This window comes from Triturus cristatus, chromosome 10 (genome assembly GCF_964204655.1).
Source record: "Triturus cristatus chromosome 10, aTriCri1.1, whole genome shotgun sequence".
Taxonomy (NCBI): Eukaryota; Metazoa; Chordata; class Amphibia; order Caudata; family Salamandridae; genus Triturus; species Triturus cristatus.
Window position 1 is genome coordinate 987,748,992 of NC_140593.1, and position 22,113 is coordinate 987,771,104.

General features: G+C 44.6%; 1 protein-coding gene across 1 annotated transcript in view; it reads left to right on the top strand.

The window, feature by feature from the left end:
• NT5M (5',3'-nucleotidase, mitochondrial) overlaps window positions 1-20,904 on the top strand; it is a 123,432-nt gene extending 102,528 nt beyond the window's left edge. The window contains exon 5 of the mRNA XM_085628929.1: window positions 20,388-20,904. Within this exon, the coding sequence (XP_085485055.1) occupies window positions 20,388-20,557 (170 nt within the window). The 3' untranslated portion in view covers window positions 20,558-20,904. The remainder of the gene's footprint in view (window positions 1-20,387) is intronic.
• The last annotated feature ends 1,209 nt before the right edge of the window (window positions 20,905-22,113 follow it).

Sequence of the window (22,113 nt, forward strand, 5' to 3'; positions counted from 1 at the left end):
AGCTCGCCAAGCCTCAGGAGTCTTACAGCGTCTCTAGGTGGGCGTCTGGCCCCGTATCTTCAATCCTCTTTGCCCTTACTGTGTGATTGCGGTGATCCAGAGACCACCCTCCAGCTTCATTTGTACATCTATGAATTAATTAGAAATAACAGTGGTCTCCAGAGCACTCCTAGAAAACTTTGACAGTCACAGGATTCCAGGAGTACGTCATGAAATGTTTTGTGAATTCCCAATTCCATTCATGCAAAGGATTCCCGCATTCTCAATTGCACCCAGTATATTCACTGAGACATTTGTCTGGTCCATGTGTGGACAACCAGCACTTTGTGTATGGGAGGAATTTTTCAAACTTGTGTATGATCTTCATTTTGTTTTGTTTAAATCTGTTTTATTAGAAGTTTTATTAGCAAAAGTAGACATTCACAGTTGTCATTACATATTATTACATTTTCTCTATTGGGCATGTAGTACAATATGCGTAATCATGCAGGGCCTTTTTAGCTGTAACTGCTGCCTGAATATGGCTTTTACCAGTATCTCATGGGATTCTACATATCTCTCTCGTTCGCCTCTGCTGCCCTATGCGGAGCTTTGATCTCTGTCAATGTCCTGTTGAGGTACTTGTCCTGGCATCTGTGTAATGCTCTACTAACTTGGGAGGCGGGTAATAATGTGTGGAACAAAGTAAAATAAACAGGTAACAGTGTAACATGATTGGAGCAACATCCGATCCCCCACCCAATATGCCTATTTACTGCCTGTGTTCTGGAACATGAAGGCGCGTAAGCAGATGTGTACTGCGAGTGTCTCTGAGGTGTATCGCTTGTAGCAGCCCCCATGTCTGCAATGGTATTATGTTCGCCCTGGAAGTCTCATAGGATTGTGTCCCAGTTTGCAGCAATTGGAATCTTGCGTAGGCCCAATGTGTCTTCCGGGTGTAGTGCTACACATTCCGCCTTCGCCCATACCTATAATGAGCGCTGCCAGGCCAGTACCTGAGGGGGCTCAGCTGATTTCCACCTTTTCGTGATTATTCGCGTCACCACTACCATTACTAGGTTGATAAAACGGGAGGTCACTCAATGACGCTTACTCCTGCGATATAGATGTTGGATACAGGTCTTCCATTCGAGGGGGAGCATGCGCTCCGTGCATCAGGTCAGGGTCTCCACTACTGCACTCCAGTATCCTTGAAGGCGCGGGCTGCTCCACAGCATGTGCAGCAAGTCCGCGTCTGCAAGACAGCAGCGTGGGAAATCATCACTGCGAGTGAAATATTTGTTGATCTTGGCCGGCGTAAGGTTCGCCCTTTGGATAATGGTGTACTGTATTAGCCTGAAACGCATATTCCTAGGAACGTACGTTGGGCTCTCGAGTACAGCCTCCCACTCCGTGTCCATAAATGATCAGTGCAGGTCTTCTTCCCATGGCTGTCTCAGCGGTGATAAAGCTATTGAGGCGTGATGTCTAAGTGAGGCTGCAAACCAGTTCGTAAAACGCTTGCCCTGCCCCATAATATGTCAGTATTGGATTGTTAAGTGTGTCGGAGGTTCAGTTGTCATGTCACCTCATTGGCTGGTTAAAGCCGCTAATATCGAGTGATGTAACAGAATTTGTCCCATGTGCAAACCTTCTTCAGCCATCAGTGAAGTGCGGCATTAAGGTGCCCTCCCTCTATAGGTTCCCTACGTCATGGATCCCCACCTGCCCCCCATTGGTGTAATTTCACCGCCGTTGTGACTGCGCACCTTCTGGGTGTGCCTAGTAACGTCAGAGCAAGCACATATGGTCTCACACTTCGGGTAATATACAAGGACCTACGGTAGCAGCAATACGCCACGTTAAGCAGTAGTGGAGCCAAAGGTTTCCCCTTTACGCAGGGATGGATTAACTTGATGAGGGCGTTGAGGGACCAAGGCGGGGTGATAGTTGCCGTGTCAGATAAGTTGCGGCTTGCCAGCCACCGGGCCACCCATTGCAGATGCACAGCAAGATAATAGTGCTCCATGTTCGGTAACGCCAGGCCACCTTGGTTGGTCCGTATGTATAGCTTTTTGATGGCTACTCGGCAGCGAGTACTCCCCCATAAGTCCCTGATGGTGTTCTCCAGAGCATGAAAGAAGGGCAGGGGGTGTATAAGGGCAGATTGGCAGCACCACCATTTAAATGAGCACCACCCGGCCCATGACCGTCATCGGGAGCGTGCTCCAAAAAGACATATGGAATCTGATAGACTTGTGTATGGCCTTCATAAGGTCCAGAAGAGAATGAATCTCCTGAATGTGCGAAAGGACAGATTCTAACAATTGAGGACATTGAGGGTTCAATTCACAAATGGACTTACGACTCGTCAAGTTACGAATGCGGAGTCTACGCATTCAGGGCGGAATCTCCGCACTGAGCACTGCAATGCGGAGATTCCACACATTGTGCGTTGACTCCGCACTCATAGCCGTACGAGTCATAAGTCTCTGTGAATTGGGCGCTCAGTGAAGACAATTGGGAAAATGTTATGCTCATAGGCAAAGAGGTGGACGTTCCATTTGCCAATGCCCCAGTTTCAGTCACTTGGATCCAGTTCCCAAGTAAATAAGCTTCAACCAACCTGATAGCTCTGGATTTTGTGTAATGCAGGGAATGCATGCTGGCTTACAGGCAAATAGAGGTGGGCGAAATATTCGGATGAGTGTTGAAACATGTGAAATTCGTAAAAATATGTCCGCTGACGAATTGGAAACAGGGTTGCTTTGCTACTCCTTGGGGAGAAAAAAAAGCCCGATATTGCTGGTTTTAGAAGCACTGTAAGAGGCTTGGCTGTGTATGTTCCTTTAGGATATTTGTGTTAAGGTTTTAGAAGCACTGTAAGAGGCTTGGCTGTGTATGTTCCTTTAGGATATTTGTGTTAAGGTTTTAGAAGCACTGTAAGAGGCTTGGCTGTGTATGTTCCTTTAGGATATTTGTGTTAAGGTTTTAGAAGCACTGTAAGAGGCTTGGCTGTGTATGTTCCTTTAGGATATTTGTGTTAAGGTTTTAGAAACACTGTAAGAGGCTTGGCTGTGTATGTTCCTTTAGGATATTTGTGTTAAGGTAAATTCACTGCCTAGACCCTGACAGTGCTCTTAAAAGCAAACCTCCCCAGCAGGAAAGCTTGTGTGTAGTGCTAGCTTGCTTGTAGGGGCTATATGGCGTCCTGGCAGGTTGTCTGCTGGTGATCTTGCTTTCTTGCACCAACAGAGACCAGATATTGTATTTAACCATTAAGGTCAGTCCTTTAAATGGGCCGGCTCTGTCTGGTTCGGAGTACCATCACTTTGGAGAGGGAGAGTACCTGCACTTGTCGGCAGAGGTACAATACGTTTAATTGTAGGGTGCTGCTACTTCCCCGAATCAAGCATGTGCTCTGGTATGGGGTACCTACGCTTCTATTTTTCCTTTTCAAGCCCTGATTAAGTTAAATTACCTTGTCCGGCCCTTGGCAGTGCCAGGACGGCACAAGAATACATCCTGAATGGAACAAGCCGTTCTCGTGCAGAGCAGCCTGCCTCAAATCCCTCTGGTTTTTAAATTCAGGGTATGTGGATTTAAAATCTACAGAAATGGGCCGAATTACCCGATGGTTCGCATTTGTTTACCGCGGAATAACAAACGAGGAACAAGCTCACCCTATGTACAGACAGAGTGAAACAGCTACCTACAATGATGCACACAAACAGAACACCACATACAAAGGCATTGGGGCACACGGACAACATGCAGACACACACTTTTCAAATGCAGACACGCATTCGACCTGCACAGCTGCTGTGTCATGTTCCATACCTGCACCCAGTAGCTGGTTGTTGGCTAACAGCTTGCCCGTATTTATAATGGCAAGATAAAACTACAAGTCCAAGAATGTTCTGTTGGCTACAAAGACAGAACTTGGATGAGGTATCCTCGTACCATGTATTTTTAATTTAAAATGACTCTGATACAGTCTTTGTAATGTAAACCTGTTTGACCTGTTTCTATTTTGCTGCTTTCAATAAATAGATTTTTTTTATATTGATAGTTTGCAGCAGTACTTGTTTGTTAGATTCTCTCATTCTTTCTCTGCCCCACATTCTGAGAAAAGGTGTACCTAAGAACCACTCCACATACAAGCCAAAGAAACATACTACATTGAAAACACGTGATGAATGGTTTTAATGTGACATGTACTCAGAAAACATACATTTAATTAGAAACAAACACTTTTTAGTGAGCTGGGGAAAATCTGTTTCAGTTTAGAGATAAAAACACATGTACATGTTTCTTTGAGCTAGCAGTTGTTTTCGGCACAGAAGGCAGAGTAGAGCAGTGACTGATCACTGCAGGGACATTCACGTATTTAACCTGAAGCACCAGCAAACACAAAGGCTGCCATAGCCACACTCTAAAATCAGTGGCAGCACCTTCACTAAGGCAGAGAAGGATCGCCCCACTGGACTCTGAGCAGTGTACAAAAGGAAAAATAAAATGATAATATCATAACGTTATTAGGATTTTATTTTTAGTATGGGCTACGGGGCCAGGTTAACGCGGGGTGGGGCTGAGGTCACAGGGAGGAGGAGTGGTTGGTGCACCATAAGTGCGCATTACAGTTTGGCTGGCAGTCTTGGGCTGGCCAAACAGACATACACATTTAGCATTTCTCCACCGGGCTGTGTTGCATAGCCGGGTGGAGAACTGTCCTAGACTCCCATCCACTGCCCGAACGGCCCAATCAAGACGCTGCTGTTATGCTGGTGACAGCAGCTCATGATTGGCTTAGGGGAGTGTGAGAAGGTGAGCTGGTATATGCTGTCCACTAATTAAAGTGGGCACCCTGTACCAGTCCGCACGATCTTTATGATGTATGAGGTCAAAGATAACCTTATTGAAAGCTATCCTAGTGGTAGCTATGGAGAGCATCCTTCAGGCTTAATCTTGAAGGAATCTAAAGCAGCTTGTTTTACCAGAATATCGCTTCCTAAATGACTAAATGAAAGGAGAACCACACAATGTTTATATAAAAATATGTATTTATTAATATAACACTCTCTATTATCCTCTACACGAGGTTAGAACACAAAGCACACAATACTGGATCAATAGAACAGTCGTAAGTAGCACAATACACAGTGGGCTCCAGGAGGAGACCGAACCATATACTAAAAGAATGGTATAACAATCACGACTTGACTAGACAGTGCCTAGAGCACGTAGGATCGCTGGGACCCCAAGGAGCCACCCAAGGCAGTGACACAGGAAGCCCACGGAGGACAGGTGCAGTGAGGAAACACAACCGCGTTCTCTGTACAACTCTATGGGAAAGTCGGTGTTGCAAAGTTACAGTTTAAGGACACTTCTAGGAGGTCTTCGAGCAAACCCTTTGGAACAAAAGAGGTTCTAGAGCCAACCCACCAGTGAGTACCGAGGTACCTGGGTTACCTATCCCAGAGGAGCCGGGTGCAAAGGGGTCAAGTGGTGTCGTAAACCTTCGTCGTTTTCAGTGGAGAGCTGCAAAGAAGTACTGCTGCCGGGGGGGTGAAGAGTGTCCGGTGGAATCCAAGCCTGGATCTTAGGTGAGAGGAACCTGAAAGCAGAGGGGACAGAGTCTGGGTCACTTCAGGTGACCAGGGGCTTGGTAGTCGAATGCCCACCGATGTCGGGTGCTTCAGATGCGATGAGGGGATGCTTAACTCTTCAGCCACGGGGACTCGGAGACGTCTAGGACGACCAGGAGCCAGAGGTGAGCTGTCCCACGTAGGATGTCGAGTGCTGAAGGGTCGGTGTGTGGTAAATATTTCGTTACCGGTACTATTTTTATGCGGTAAAGTCTATCAAGAATAACTCAGTAAATATAAGAGGCAGAATCCGTGGTATTAGAGGTTTTTTAAAATGCTTTATTCCTATAAAAAGGAAGACAATTCGAATTGTGGGCCTTCTATTCCATCACCACGAAAGTTCAGGAAGGAAGGGAGCATATATTATTGACAGATAGGCAGTTTTATAGAAAATACATTACAGTGAAACAGATGCAAGAGGCGTGACAGCTGATAATTCAGATAAACTGTACATACGTAACTAATAGAGGCGTAAACATGGGTGTAACTAAAATACGTCATTAAACATGATGTCACAAGTGGGTGGATCCATAGAAGAATCCTGCAATGTCAGCAGAAATATTCGGCAGAGATGCGCGCGCAGCCGCATGACGTGTGATTGACGTGCAACTAGAGGGAGAAGGGGACTTGACATTTAGCTCTACATGTGGAGACAGAAGTCTGGGGTTATGTCAACCTAATCCCAAATCATATCTAATATCCTATGTTTAAAGAACTGTGTTATCCAAAAGGAAAGGTCTCTAGGATAGAATCTATTCTATACTGACTATACTGACTGTTAGTGCGTGTACAAGCGTCTAAGTGTCTACACTAGATGCGAGGGGGTAGGAATATTCCATGGTAACGGAGCTATGAATTACTTGCATGAGGACAGCGAGGCCTGGCCCCTTTGCACGGTAGCTGGAGGAATGTTTACCTAAACTACTAGACAGGAATGCATCGGATGAGGAGCGAAGGAGATAATCTCGAAGGTGAAATACAGTTTTTGGCAGGCGACAGGCTGGATCAGGCACCGTTAGCCGCGCAAGGAGTAAGACAAAGTTCATGGTCACAGATGCAGGCTCAGACTGGAGCTTTCAGAGGCAGAAGGCAGGAAAAAGGCTTGATGACAGAATTCGGGCCTACTCGCCTGAATCTGTGAAATGTGGAAAGTGAACCACATAAAATCGGTGGCCTTTCATACTTAGGACTGGAATATCTGACCCATTCATGGCGGATCTGAAAGAGGACATGTTGACGGTGGACGCACATATGTTTGCGTCTTCAAAACTGGAGCAGGAGGGAACATACATGTACTTATAGCATGCACATGGAGCCGTTGGGGTCTACGATAGGGGACATAACTGATCACAAAATTCATATTTCCTCATTCCCTCCTTGTCCCCTACGGACCCTCAGGAGATATCGATCTTCATTAATCCATCGATCTGTTCATATAGCATCATTTGTTCTTCTTTCTTCTTCCGGGATCTGGAATGAAAACGTGGATGTGGGATACACGATGTGGCACACAGACCACAAATCGCTGGCCCACATTGTAGACATAAGCAGCAACTGAATAGTATGAGAAAGCCAATACCTAGGAAGGATAGGATTCTCCATCCCCAGGCTGACAACACGCCCCAGAACCAACCGGACCAAGTCCAGGTGCCTGGACTCTGGTGTATCTGGCTTATAATCTTATGAAGGCGGGTTATGGCTTTATATACTGACGGCGAATTTTCTGGTATGAAAATGCAACAACTTGATCCGATGACCCTACAAGCTCCGCCCCTATCGGCCAGGATGACGTCAAGGACAAGACGATTTTGAAGCACAACAATCCGCATAGCAGACTGCTCTTCTGTTAAATTGCCTAAGGCGGAAATAGTCTCATTCACTACTGCTTCAAGGGTTCTGGTTAATCTACGTATCAGCTTACTATTAGTGACTGTACCTATATAGGGAAAGAATCCTTTATTGAAATCTGTGTATTTTTCCCATGCTGTTTCTGTGTAATCGACAATTGGGAGATCTCTCTGCTGTCTATTGTGTACTAAATGGGTATTTCTATGATAATCAGGAGGAGCTAGGAAAACAGGTGGCAGAAGGAATGCTATGTAACAAGTACCATCCCAATCTAAAGGTAGACATATATATGCGGTCTGGCCACATATGAAGTAGGAATGATGGGAAGCTCTAAATGTAGACTTGCCTTGATCACTGAATTTTATTACAGTGGTGCATTTACTATGACCCATGTGTATGGAACCATTCTTTCTTATACATAATTCCCCTTTTACTGGGAATACTGACATGGCGGGCAAGATTGGTGTAGCTTCAGATTCAACGTTCAGGATCATGAGGTTAAGTGTAAAGTTACCTAATCCATATACTTCATTTTCTAGATCAGTTCCTGTTCTTTTGGGAAGTCCCTCCTTATTAGGGTAGCAGACTTTAAGTAAAACTAGGTTCAGGTTTCCCCAAACCCAGTTGTCTTGATAAACTGCGGAATTTGAATCTAGGGAATTAATCAAACTAAACCATGCTCCACAGGAGCCATTGTGTGTGAACGGATATGGAAAGAGGGGCAAAACTCCCTTATAGTTTTGATAGGGAGGGAGTCGGCCACATATCCAACAATTTGTGGCATTGCTGGTTTGATGGGAATGATGTAACATACTAATGAAAGTGTTATTGCGCAGCGCAAATCTATAAGGCAGTTCATGTGGAGGTAATTCACTAAAAGAATGTTCTGCAGTTATATTATAAGCACGCTTAGGAATAGGGTAATACATGTGCAATAGGATGCTGACAATGATGATCAGAAGACTTAGAAAAAACAAAATTAATAACGTTACTGTGCAGGGACTACGAAATGATTTACAATACGCATGCTTTTTGAGCTGCATCTGATGATTTCTTTCTCTATTCCGGTCTAGAGGATACATGTCAGAGACAAATTCAACCGATTCACCTTGGAGAGGACTTAAACAATCAAATTGTCTGACTTACTAGACCTCAATTTTAGTTTATAAATTTCTGAGTTCGATTGCTCAACCAAGGGGAGCTTTGAGTCTGTCTGTGAGGGAATACAGGGTTGAGTATCTACACTGGGTGGTAGTCCGTAAAATTTCTTGATATGACTCGAGTGCAACCACCCTTTCCGTCCCTCGATTTTCACGGCTGTCCTTGTGGTGAGTAGAACCAACTTCGGTGACTTCCACCTAGGATCCAGTTGGGTCTTCCGGTCAAAATTCCTGACCAGCACCAGGTCACCAGGAACCACGTCATGGGGCTTCACCTCAGTATTGTCGGGAAAAGCTGCGGATACCTGTGAACGACAAGATTGTAGTGCAGACATCAAGGAAGCCAGGTAGTCTGTCAGCATATTACAGTCAACGTCAGTGATTTTGCGAGGTATAGGCGTCCCCCACATATTTGGTGGTCTACCGAAGATCACCTCATACGGGGATAGCCCTGTTCGAGAATGTGCTACCATTCTCATGTAAAAGAGCGCAACTGGTAAGGCTACTATCCAATCGACTCCTTTTTCTCTACATATTTTGGACAATCTAATTTTCAAAGTTTGATTATGGCGTTCTACGAGACCTGCTGCCTCGGGATGTCGGACACAGTGAAATTTCCATTGATAGCCTAATAGAAGGGAAACGTGTTTCATTAGTTCGGATGAGAACGGCTGGCCGTTATCTGAGTAGACAACACGTGGTAAACCGTACCGTGGGAAGAATTCTCGAACTAACTGTTTGGCAGTAGTCGGGGCAGTGTAATCTGAAACCGGGTATGCTTCTGTCCAACGAGAAAGAGCACAGACAACTACGAGAACATATTTGAATCCTCGACATCGTTCCATCTGGATATAATCCATCTGGAGGACTTCAAAAGCATGATCGGGAGTTTGAAATCCACCCTGCTCTACGGGGATGCTTTTACCTGGATTAAACTGACAACATATCATACAGGTACGAACTTTTTGTTTAGCTGCGGCTCGCAAATGTTTGTTGAACCAAATGTGTTGAATACTGTCTAGCATAGCTTTTTCTCCTAGGTGCGCTGGACTATGTATTGTGTTAATGATGACTTGGACCATAGAGTCGGGAAGAAACCATATAGATTTTTCCTTCGTCATCCATCCTTGATCCGTTTGGATCCCTCCTAATTCAGTCCATTTCTTTATTTCTTCTGGTGTAGCATGTGTCTGTATGTCAATTACATCAAGGGCGGGATCCTTAACTGTCATGCAATGTGTTGGTGTCGGAACTATTGTCTTTGTCATGTCAGTTGTGTGAGTCTGATTCTGAGCAGTCTGTTTAGCTGTTCTGTCAGCTAGGTCATTACCCTGAGAAATAATATCGGTAACTTTTGTATGGGCTTTGCATTTCATAATCGATATTTCAGTGGGTAGATGAATCGCGTCTAATAGGGCTTGAATGAGGGGTCCGTGCTGGATGTGGGCACCGTGAGAAGTTAAATAACCTCTTTATCGCCACAGTACGCCGAAGTCATGGACGACTCCGAATGCATAACGTGAATCTGTGTATATATTGACTTTCTTATTTTTGGCTTGAATACAGGCTTGTGTCAGAGCGATGAGCTCTGCTGCTTGAGCTGACAAAGTGTTAATACGATTTGTTTCAATGACTTCAGTGTCCGTTGTGACTGCGTAAGCGGCCACTAGCTCTCCTGTACTTGCTCTCATACATGACCCATCTACATACAATGTCAAGTCTGGATCTGACAAAGGGATATCTGTCAAGTCTTGTCTGGGTTTCGTCGTGATAGTAATGACTTCGACACAATCATGTGCCAATGGATCTGTTCCGCCTACTGGTAACAGTGTGGCAGGATTTAACGTATTACAACGTCTGATTTCTATATGTGGCTGAAACAATGTTAATTCGTAACCGGTGAGTCTCGCTATAGTCAAGTGTTGTGTCTGTGTGCGGTTCAAAAGAACCTCTACTGCGTGTGGTACTTGTACTGTCAATTGATGTCCTAACACTATGGCATCGCTTTGTCTGATTGCTAAAGCTGTTGCTGCCACCGATTTCAGGCACGCAGGAAGAGCCTGAGCTACTGGATCTAATGTACTAGAGAAATAAGCACATGGTTTGTGTGATCCTGCTTGTTCCTGAGTGAGTACTGACAAGGCAGTACCTTCGCGTTCTGTAACAAAGAGTGTAAACTGTTTGCTGTAACATGGTGTTGCTAAAACAGGTGCTTGGCATAAAGCTTTCTTTAAACTTTCAAAGGCGTGTGTATGTTCTTGAGTCCAAGGGAGGACAGTCGATGTGGCTGCCTCCTGTGTTGTCAACTGGATGAGTGGTTTTGCTAGAAATGCATATTGAGGGATCCACTGCCTACAGTATGAAGTGAGGCCTATAAAAGCCCGTACCTCCTTTTGTGTCTTGGGTGGTGGCATGTTAGCGATTAACTGGATGCGGTCGGATGTAAGCTGCCTTCCCTCCTTGGACAGCGAGTGCCCAAGGTAAACAACTCGCTGGACACAGAATTGCAGCTTAGAAGGGGACACCTTGTGCCCCTTGTCAGCCAAAAATTTTAAAACCGTCAGTGACGCTTTTTCACATTCAGGTTCGCTTCGGGCGGTGATCAGCAGATCATCGACATATTGAAGCAAGGCAGTGTTAACTGGCATGTGGATACCGTCAAGTTCTCTTTTCAGTGCTTGGCTATAGATGCTGGGGCTTTCTGTAAATCCTTGAGGTGCGCGTGTGAATTTAAAACTTCGTCCATTTAAACTGAATCTGAACAAATATTGACTTTCCAGATCGATTGGGACACTAAAGAAAGCATTCTTGAGATCAATTACAGTGAAGAACGTTGCTTCTGAGTCAATAGTTGTTAGTAATGAAGAGATATCGGGAACCACAGGGTATTGTGGTACAATACATTTATTTAATTCGCGCAGATCAATAACTAATCGATATACTGGTGGAGCTTTTGGATCCGTTCTTTTAAGAATCGGAATTATCGGAGAATTACATACATTGGAGTCAGTTTCGACAACCACTCCTTGTGCAATGAGCTCGTCAATTATTTGCAGCAAAGTCACAACAGCATCGGGTGGTAACTTGTATTGTCGTATTCGTGGTAGTATTACTCCTGATTTCAGTGTAACTCGATATGGTGTAATGTTCATGCAACCAACATCAGTGGGGCCTTGTGCCCATAAATGTGTAGGTAAATTCTGCAGTCGGTGATCCATGTCTCTGGACACGTAGAGACCTTTAAAGTCACGTAAAAATAGTCGTACTCCTTCCGGAGAACAACATATTATAGCTCCTAGGGCTTTCAATGTTTTTATACCTAACAAGTTTTCTGGACATGATTTAGTAAGCAATAAATCTGTAGTACGTGTCAATGGACCAATCGTAAGTGGAAGAGGATGTGTCACGTCATTTATTATAGGTTTTCCTGAGAATCCAAGGGAAATATTCTGTGAGCCTGAGAGGGGTGCCCCTGGAACTTCACTGCGTCGTATAGTTGTTCTGCTTGCCCCTGTATCAAGTAAAAACTTTCTGTCTTCCCCTAATAGTTCACTATGTACATAAGGTCCCTCTTGGTCTACAGGAACCTCAATAAGGGGTAAGCCAACTTCCCTCTCTAGGCTATCTCATGAGTATCGCTGATAATCGGGATAATCTGCTTGTGCATACTGATACATCTGTTGTGTCGTTGCTTGTGTTGCAGCAATAGGCTGCGCTTGTGGTGGTGCTACGATCTGTTGTGGAGCTGCCTGTTGCGGAGCTAGTTGTTGCAGAGCTAACCTAGGTTGTGCATGCTGAGGGATTTGTTGTTGATTCTGATCCTGTCTAGGTGGACGTGGTCTCTCCTGAGTTCTACCTGTAGCAATATTATGTTTCAGGACTGGACAATCGTGTATATAATGACCTAGTTGTTTACAATAGTTGCATGTCCCTTTCGCAGGGCCTGCGGAATCACCCTTTTGATGACTATCGGCTGGAATTGACTGTGCAACAAGCATTTTCATTTTTGTATCTTTCATACGTCTTTGTTCGTGTTCTTGTTCTTCTCTAATTCTATTGTGGTGATATTGTAACATCTGTAGCATCTGTGATGGGGTATTACCTTGCCAGGTACTTTCGAATTTCAATACTCTATTCTTAACTTGTATCAGAGAATTTTCAACTAATTTTGTCACAAACAGATGTGGGTATGACTCACTACTGGCTTTTATGCCACTATTTATACCAAAACATTTTTCAAATCGGGAATAGAAATCACTAGTATCTTCGTCTGGCTTTTGTTTACAGGCTGAGATTGCACCCCAGTCTTCCTTTTTCGTAGTTAATAAACGTGGCAGTACCTGCACTAATAATCCTGCTAGTGCTGTAGTCTTTTCCCCAAGCCCTGCTCCTGCAGCTCGGGCCTTTTCTTCGTTTTCCAACGCTGTCCAATCTATCTTTTGGTCTCCCACCTCCCATTCTTTTTCTTTGAGTTTTTCATAAACACCGGCGGGTAATAGGACTTTTAATATTTTCATAATGTCGGGGTAGGTATACTCTCCCATGAGTAACATGTCTTTTATCTCACGGTGGAAACCTGCTGGGTCCTTGTCATGGCTGGGTACTACTTTCTTCATTTCTAATAATTCTAATTTAGTTATAGGCGTGTACACAAATACGCGTGTAAAATTATCACCAGCACCTCTTATTGGGTGCACTTCGCGTAACGGGTTCTGTCTATCTATGTGATACATTTTTCTTCCCATAATGGGAACTGGAACGTGTTCTGGGCATACGAAATTTAAATATTGGTTTCGGGATTCTAGAATTTCCTTAATCAAATCAGTACCTGACCCTCTCCATATATTCGTGAGTAGTTCTGTCAATATGTCAGGTAAGGGTCCTGGATCGGAGTGTTGGCTTTTATATAATATAAGGAGGTGTTGAATCATGTATATACTAGCTAAACGCTGTTCTTATGGGTCTAGATTCAGAAACGTGTGTGTAAGTACATCGTCATTGTATTCGCCGGGACTGTCAGCCCATTGTACTGCTGACCTGGCTAATTCTTGTTCGTCCATGGAATCGAGCATGTGGTACCCCCTTCGATCTCGGAGTAATTTATCAGCGGCTTGGAATAAGTGTTCAGGGGATTTTGTATTTAGCATAGGGTTTGGGAAATGTCTATTATATTCTGGACGTATTGGACGTACCGGATCATTAAAACCTCTGGTATTATTATGGGGTCTTCCTCTACCTACATAAGCTATCGTTTCTACTCGCTCTGACCCCTGCTCCTCCTCCTCTCCGTTTAGGTCAGCGGCGTCCACCTCCAATCTTTCTTCGTGTATTCGTTCTACTTCTTTGCGGATCTTTCGGTACATAGCGACTATACATAACTGTTTATCATTTCTCCCTTCTGATACATTCTGGCCCCAAGTGACAAGTTTTTGCATTTCTTCCGGATTTACCCCAGGCCGGTCTTGATTTCTGATTACACAGTTTATGAGGAAACGTAACAGTTGTCCCTGTACCTCCGCTTTCTGGTACTCCATGGCTCTGTTAATACTTTCAGGACCTCGCCCTGACTGGACAAAGTGATATATATTTTCTAAATGTGTAATCATTCCTGGTAGCTTCGTTAAATATATTGCAGCTCGTCGAATACGTAATGATGACAGCAGCATTTCGTCCCGTTTACCGGGCACAGGATCATATCTACAATCTACTAGAAGTTCCTTAAGCATGTCGGGAGTTGCTAGTTTGGGCGTACGTTGGTGTGCTAATTCTCTAAGGGAAAATTTATTTCCTCTGGGTGGCGTAGAAAAAATGTCTGTCGTACCTCCTGTAGCACCGTCTGGGGTGCTGGACGTGAAAGGATTTGTTGAAGGTGATACAGAGATTGTAGATGCGGGAAAAACTGTAGAGACGGACGGGCCTGTTGGAACTTGTGTAGGAGTTTGTAGTTGCGGGGGTACAGACGTATGCTCTTGGTGTTGAACACCATCGGCAAGCGATGTGGGTGGTATGGCATTAGCATACTCGGGAGCTGCGTCATCTAAATAGGAGGAAAGAAAAACGTCCTTTGCTGTTTTGGGATGTGATTTGGGATGTGCTTTTATCGGAAACAATGGAGGTGGCAAGTCTTTTGGTATTTCCGGAGTAGCCTTAGGTAACCCTTCGGCCAGGAGAGGATACATACCACTCATAAGGGCGTTTCTTTGTCTATCTACTTGTTCTGATTTTACTCGGGTACCTTCCTCAATTAACAGATTCTCTCGGACTTCATTCGAATTCTCCTTACCCTTATCTTCCTGTCTGAGTGCTTTTTCTGTACGTCTATACGATTCTTTACGCCATAATTTAATGGCATCTTTCTGTGACTGTCTGGCTTTCTTTTTCCATAATTCTTCTTCTACTCTCATGATGCAATCTGCATCCCAGGTCCCCGTTGCGGGCCATCTCTGACTCTCTGGTAATTCTTTTGTGTAGTCCACCCATAAATCAAGAAATAATACGGCATCTAGACCATGCTTATGATACATAAAGTATCCTGGAGTATCACTAGGTGGAATGGGAATGGCTTCTTCGAGTACACCTTTTCTAGTTTTGATCTGTCTTAGTTTCGAAAAGAGCGGCATTTTTAGACCTTATTACTAGAACACACTTTATACAAGAAAACACAATAATGAACAGTCATTCACACCACAATATATAGAACGTATTTAAAACATTTAACGCTTAACAGTTTTACGAACAATGATAACTAATAGAAAACTAGTTACTGACATTATACTGACACTAGATAATACTTATTTATATGCAAAACATACTATATATACTGCTAAACAGTACAGATACACTGCTAAAACAGTGCAGACCGGATTTGTGTACCCAAACCCGTCTTGACCGGCACAGACTATGTGCACGTAAAATGCCTCCCCGGTAATGGTACTCACCGGGTAGCTCGGAACGGAAGGCCTCGGAACGGAACTGAAACTGGACCGGACTGGACTCGACTCGACTGGACTCGGAACTTCGGAACTCGGTGGGACTCTGTATACCTCGGATCTTGCTCTCTCAGCTAGGCTCTGGTCGGGATACTTCGCACTTCTCACCGCCTCGTCTGGGTGTTGATTGCAGCCTCAGTCGCTCCCGCTTGGCCGGAGGGAGATACAGGAAATCCTGCGGATACGCGTTTTTGTCCGTTCAGCTGTGGCCGGAGACCGGGCCTGCAACGCACCGCCGGCGCGTGAGATGAGAAAGTGTCCCTGTTCGGGCGCCAATTTATGTGGTAAATATTTCGTTACCGGTACTATTTTTATGCGGTAAAGTCTATCAAGAATAACTCAGTAAATATAAGAGGCAGAATCCGTGGTATTAGAGGTTTTTTAAAATGCTTTATTCCTATAAAAAGGAAGACAATTCGAATTGTGGGCCTTCTATTCCATCACCACGAAAGTTCAGGAAGGAAGGGAGCATATATTATTGACAGATAGGCAGTTTTATAGAAAATACATTACAGTGAAACAGATGCAAGAGGCGTGACAGCTGATAATTCAGATAAACTGTACATACGTAACTAATAGAGGCGTAAACATGGGTGTAACTAAAATACGTCATTAAACATGATGTCACAAGTGGGTGGATCCATAGAAGAATCCTGCAATGTCAGCAGAAATATTCGGCAGAGATGCGCGTGCAGCCGCATGACGTGTGATTGACGTGCAACTAGAGGGTGAAGGGGACTTGACATTTAGCTCTACATGTGGAGACAGAAGTCTGGGGTCATGTCAACCTAATCCCAAATCATATCTAATATCCTATGTTTAAAGAACTGTGTTATCCAAAAGGAAAGGTCTCTAGGATAGAATCTATTCTATACTGACTATACTGACTGTTAGTGCGTGTACAAGCGTCTAAGTGTCTACACTAGATGCGAGGGGGTAGGAATATTCCATGGTAACGGGGCTATGAATTACTTGCATGAGGACAGCGAGGCCTGGCCCCTTTGCACGGTAGCTGGAGGAATGTTTACCTAAACTACTAGACAGGAATGCATCGGATGAGGAGCGAAGGAGATAATCTCGAAGGTGAAATACAGTTTTTGGCAGGCGACAGGCTGGATCAGGCACCGTTAGCCGCGCAAGGAGTAAGACAAAGTTCATGGTCACAGATGCAGGCTCAGACTGGAGCTTTCAGAGGCAGAAGGCAGGAAAAAGGCTTGATGACAGAATTCGGGCCTACTCGCCTGAATCTGTGAAATGTGGAAAGTGAACCACATAAAATCGGTGGCCTTTCATACTTAGGACTGGAATATCTGACCCATTCATGGCGGATCTGAAAGAGGACATGTTGACGGTGGACGCACATATGTTTGCGTCTTCAAAACTGGAGCAGGAGGGAACATACATGTACTTATAGCATGCACATGGAGCCGTTGGGGTCTACGATAGGGGACATAACTGATCACAAAATTCATATTTCCTCAGGTGTCCGGCTGGAGCACCAATCAAGCCTTGGCAAATACAACCCACGCAGGTGGACAAATATTTTACGGTGTAGACCAGCAAGGTCCAGGGGACTCTCCAAGTAATGGAGAGTCAGGGCACATCTGGAGCAACCAGGGAAGCCCAAGAACAAACAAGGCGACCCTCGCCAGGACCCACAGGCCAACAGACCAGGAGTCGCGAGGAGTCCTCAAGCAAGTTTGCAAAGTACAAGCCCATGGAGCACTCAGTGGGAGTAGGCTGGAGTTCTTCAATGCAAATATTGCTTGGCGTCAGGACTATCCGGAGTTCAATGCACAAGCTCGGGAATCGCCAACAAGCATATGCACTTGCAAATGTACGCGGTGCACAGGGGTTCGGGTCACGCAGTCCCCACGAGGGATACTGGCCTCAGAATTGCTGAGGGGGCGGATCGACCTCAGGGACCTTCGGAAACCCACCTCCTGTGTTGCTGAAACCTTCGGAGTCCTCAGGAGCAGCAAGCCGGTCAGATGCGCTTAGGTACCTGCTAGTGCAGGGGAGTAACTCCTTTACTCCAATGGAGATTCTTCATTCATCCAGCGTCGTGCAGACAGTCGAAGTACTTGGTTTCTTCTTAGCAGAATCTTGTCCAGGAAAAATCTAAAGTCCTGTAGCCAGGAAACCCACTTTATACCCACGGGAAAGGGTTGGACAGATTCAGGGAACCCTCCTAGGGGAGGGGCAGGACAGAGGGTTGGCTACATCCATGTCCTTTGTCCAGTTTTGCGCCAGAGCAGGAGCCAATGGCTCTTAGAAAGGGTTTGAGCTGGACTATCCACAGGGACACCAAATGTGCCCCGAGTGCAGACTTTCTGGCACTCTCAGAGTGCACCCACCCAGCCCTAATACACTAAACCCTGTCTGGGAGGTGGTTACAACTCCCTGTGACAGGATGCCTATTGTCACGCCTTCCTCTGCTCGATCTTGGCTCAGCAGCAGGAGGGCAGAAATGTCTCTGTGGCTGGCAGCATCCATTTTGTGTTGCCCGGGTCGAGAAAGCTGGTACCGGGTAGATCAGTGACCCATGAAGCTCACCTCTGAAGGGTGGAATCATACCTCCCACCCCAGTTACTGGTGTGGAGGTATGATTCCAAGGTGTTTGACACCAAACACAACATGTTTCTACGCAACCGTTTTAAAGTTAGCATTTACCGCGAGGTTATATTGCAACTTAAGCTATATGTCTGGCTGCATCACAGACAACCCCGGAGAATGGTCTCCGAAGGCTGCAGAGGGGCCCTACTCATGCAGGGGCACCCTCTCACGTAAAACCCAGGACCCTGGCTTCAGGATTGATAAGGCCTGCCAAAGGGATGACTGATAGGTTTTTAAGTGTAGTGATATATATAGATATAGTGAACCTATATCTAAGTAAGTGGTGCAAGCACCAGCGTACACAGGTTGCAGTAGCAGCCCGTTTGTGTCATTTTGTATGGCATAATACATGCTTCAGCCCATGGGAGGACTCTGGGGTACCTATGCCCTAGGTACATGTGTACCATATACTAGGGACTGATAAGGATACCCCAGTATCCAATCTGGAGTGTACCTAAAGTACATACATAGCAATTTAAGGGAGAATGCAGATAAACTGGGGTCCTGGAAAGCAGGATCTCGGTCAGACTAGTCTAAAAACAGTGAGACATCAGCAAAAAGTGAGGGGAAACCATAAGAAGCAGATCTTACTTTCATACTGGGAGCCTGTGTGCTTCCATGCTGCCGGGAGTCAGGAAGAGAAGAGGATGGAGGAGAGACAGCAGCAGTTCACAGGTAAGTGATTCTATTTTTAATTTTTCATCCCTCCGCCCCACCACCCCTGTTCTGTTGCAGCTGTCACTTTCCAAAATAGTTACATACCTCTTTCTCAGATGTTCGAAAAGCCTGCAGTTCTAAATATCACATCCTAGGCCCTTATTTGTTACTCAAGTTAAATGTGTGGCATAAAACACTACTGCAAGCAGCATTCATTAAGATAAACCTAAAACCAGAGACCAAGATGTGTTGTGAAATCAGCCTTTTGCTTTCAGTCATATCAGTGGCCTTAGCAGCGCTGGCCCCACAGCTCGCCATCTTGTGGCTCTTCGATCCCTGGCATCCTCATTCTTTTTTTTTTTCTTCTTTTTTTTTATATTTTATTAATTTTACAATATCAAAAGTCACATACATTTTCCATTTAGCCTTACGAATATTCGTACAATGTTTTATCGCTATATTAGAGGGTAGAATGGTTACAATCATGATACGCCCACACCTTGCGCTCCAATGTGCTGCATTTCCATTTCTACCGAGGGGGATATACACAGGTTGCCGCGGTGTACATTCCATTTGCCCCATTTCCGGTCCCATTGCTTCGGACACCCTCGTGATTTAAATACTTCCTTTTCTGCAACCATGCATTTATCAAACTCTCTTACCCACATTCGGGGAGAAGGCTCGCCTGCCGCTCCCACCCTTTCACGATCTTGCGCTTGACTAGGGTATAGCCGAGTGTGGTCAATTGTTGTTCCACCTCCGTGAGGTCAGTTGGCTCCCATATGTTAAGAAGACCTAGTCACGGTGTAAGGATTAACTCTTTTCCCAGGACATTTTGGATGTGGGCCGTGGCCCCCTCCCATATTGGTCGCACCTCTGGGCAATCCCAAATCGTGTGATAGAAGGTTGCATTTTGCTGGCAGCTCCTGAGGCAGAGCGAATTTATTCTTGCACCTATCTTCGCCAGGGTAACTCCGGTTAAGTAAGATCTGTGTAAGATTTTGAGTTGTATCAATCTAAAACGAAGGGTAATGGCTGCTTCCCTAGGGGACATTAGTGCCGTTTGCCAGTCCTCATCGTCAATGGGCCCTAGGTCCCTCTGCCTGGCATCCTCATTCTTAGAAGTAATACCACTTCTGGAAAATACTGACACTGTGAGATGCAATGTTTGATGGGTGCCATATTACCTCTTCATTCCAAGTATTGCACCTCAAAATGGGAATGAGGTGGTCAAACAGTGATGTTTCTGTGTCCGAAGTGTACAACCCAGATTAGTGTCCTTCTCCCTGGTGAAGTTTGTGGTAGGGAAAACATTGAGAGATAATTTTGTACAAGTTGAAAACTGGATATGGGCGAAAAATCCGTTTTGCACCCAAATTCGGACTACCAGCTAAAGAGAAAAGTAGGCCTCTGTGTAGCTCTGCTTCTTAGGCCTTTACCACCATTCTTACACAAGGCATAATTTTGTGTTTTGTTTTTTTCTCCTCCAGGTGCTGAGCCAAACCCCACTTGGGAGCATATCGTCTTTACGGCCTGCCACAACAAGCACCATCAAGTAGCCCCACCGGGCAGGAGGCTGGACTCTTGGGCAAATGACTGGAAGGCCATCCTGGACAGCAAGCGGCCACAACTCTGTCAAGCTGTGATACAGCCGCACTAATAGGACTGAGCCAGATATATGCGTTTCCTGTGTTCCTTTCAGTTAGGTTTACCCCAGCCCTGTGTTCACTGCATGGGCGGATACACTGTGCCAATTCACGAAGAACTCGACTTTCAATAGGTAGAAATCTTAAAATATAGGACTTTTAACTATTTACACCCCCTTACTAAGCTGGTTCTGTTTGGAAAACAGATGTGGAGGAGTAACTCTGTCCTCAGCCCATCTTGTGCATCCTGTCTCCTATGTCGTGCTAGCACCATAATGTTGCTGGGTCTGGAATTAGCTGAGACCTTTTGGCTGTACTAAAATAATCTGTATAATATATTTACCTATAGGGGCTTTAAGCCAACCCTCTTCTCTACTGGTCTCTTGTTGTGTTAGACACATTTTCTTCTGCCCATTATAGCACACAGTGTGGGGCAGTGGGTTAGCCCAGTTCTGCCATTGGCTAATGTCCCCGTGAATAGTAGCATTCTGCTCTTTCACATTTTTTTGTACCAAAATCATATTTTTTCTTTTGGCCCGGCATCTCCTCCAACATCATTTATTTCCACAAAAAATATGACAAAACACAACAAGCATTGATATAGCCAAAAGACTAGCTGGCAACGTCAGACCTAATGGCTATGCCAGTGCTTGTTTTTTAAATGATGTTTGTAAGTTTCATCCTTTTTGCCGGCATTCCTTTTACCAGTTCATTAGGAAACTCCTCTCTACTCTGTAATGTTTATAAAACAGCCAAAGTATTACAGGAATGGACAAAAAAGTAGAGTTTAAAAAAATAGCCGTTTATTTTTGTTTTATGTTTATATACCTTTTTTGTGAATTTGCGAAACATGGAAAACAGTGGGCAATTTTTTAACCTTTCAATAGCACTTTGAAGGTAAAAACACATGTTGCATAATCTGTAGGCCCGATTCACAGAACTAACTTAAGACAAAATCCTAAACTTACTACCATTTTGGTATTCACAGAAGGCACTTACTCATTTTGTTATTCACAGAAGGTACTTACTCATTTCGGTATTCGCAGAAGTTAGGAGTCCTACCGAAAGCCTTAAAATTAGGATTTTTCTCAGTTTAGTAGTAGTATAGTTAAGACTCCTAACTTTAGGTCTCCTAAATGCCTTCTGTGAATACCGAAAGTCTTAAAATTAGGATTTTTCTCAATTTAGTAGTAGTAAAGTTAGGACTCCTAACTGTTGGACTCCTAAATGCCTTCTGTGAATACCGAAAGCCTTAAAATTTGGATTTTTCTCAGTTTAGTAGTAGTAAAGTTAGGACTCCTAACTTTACTACTCCTAAACTGAGAAAAATCCTAACTTTAAGACTGCCTGTATTCACAGAAGGCATTTAGGAGTCCTAAAGTTAGGAGTCCTAACTTCTGTGAATACCGAAATGAGTAAGTGCCTTCTGTGAATAGCAAAATGGTAGTAAGTTTAGGATTTTGTCTTAAGTTAGTTCTGTGAATCGGGCCCTACATGCCTCAGTCTTAACTTGCAACAGTGGAGTAAAATGCACTGATGTCAGTTATTCACTTGAGTTAGTTCTTATTAA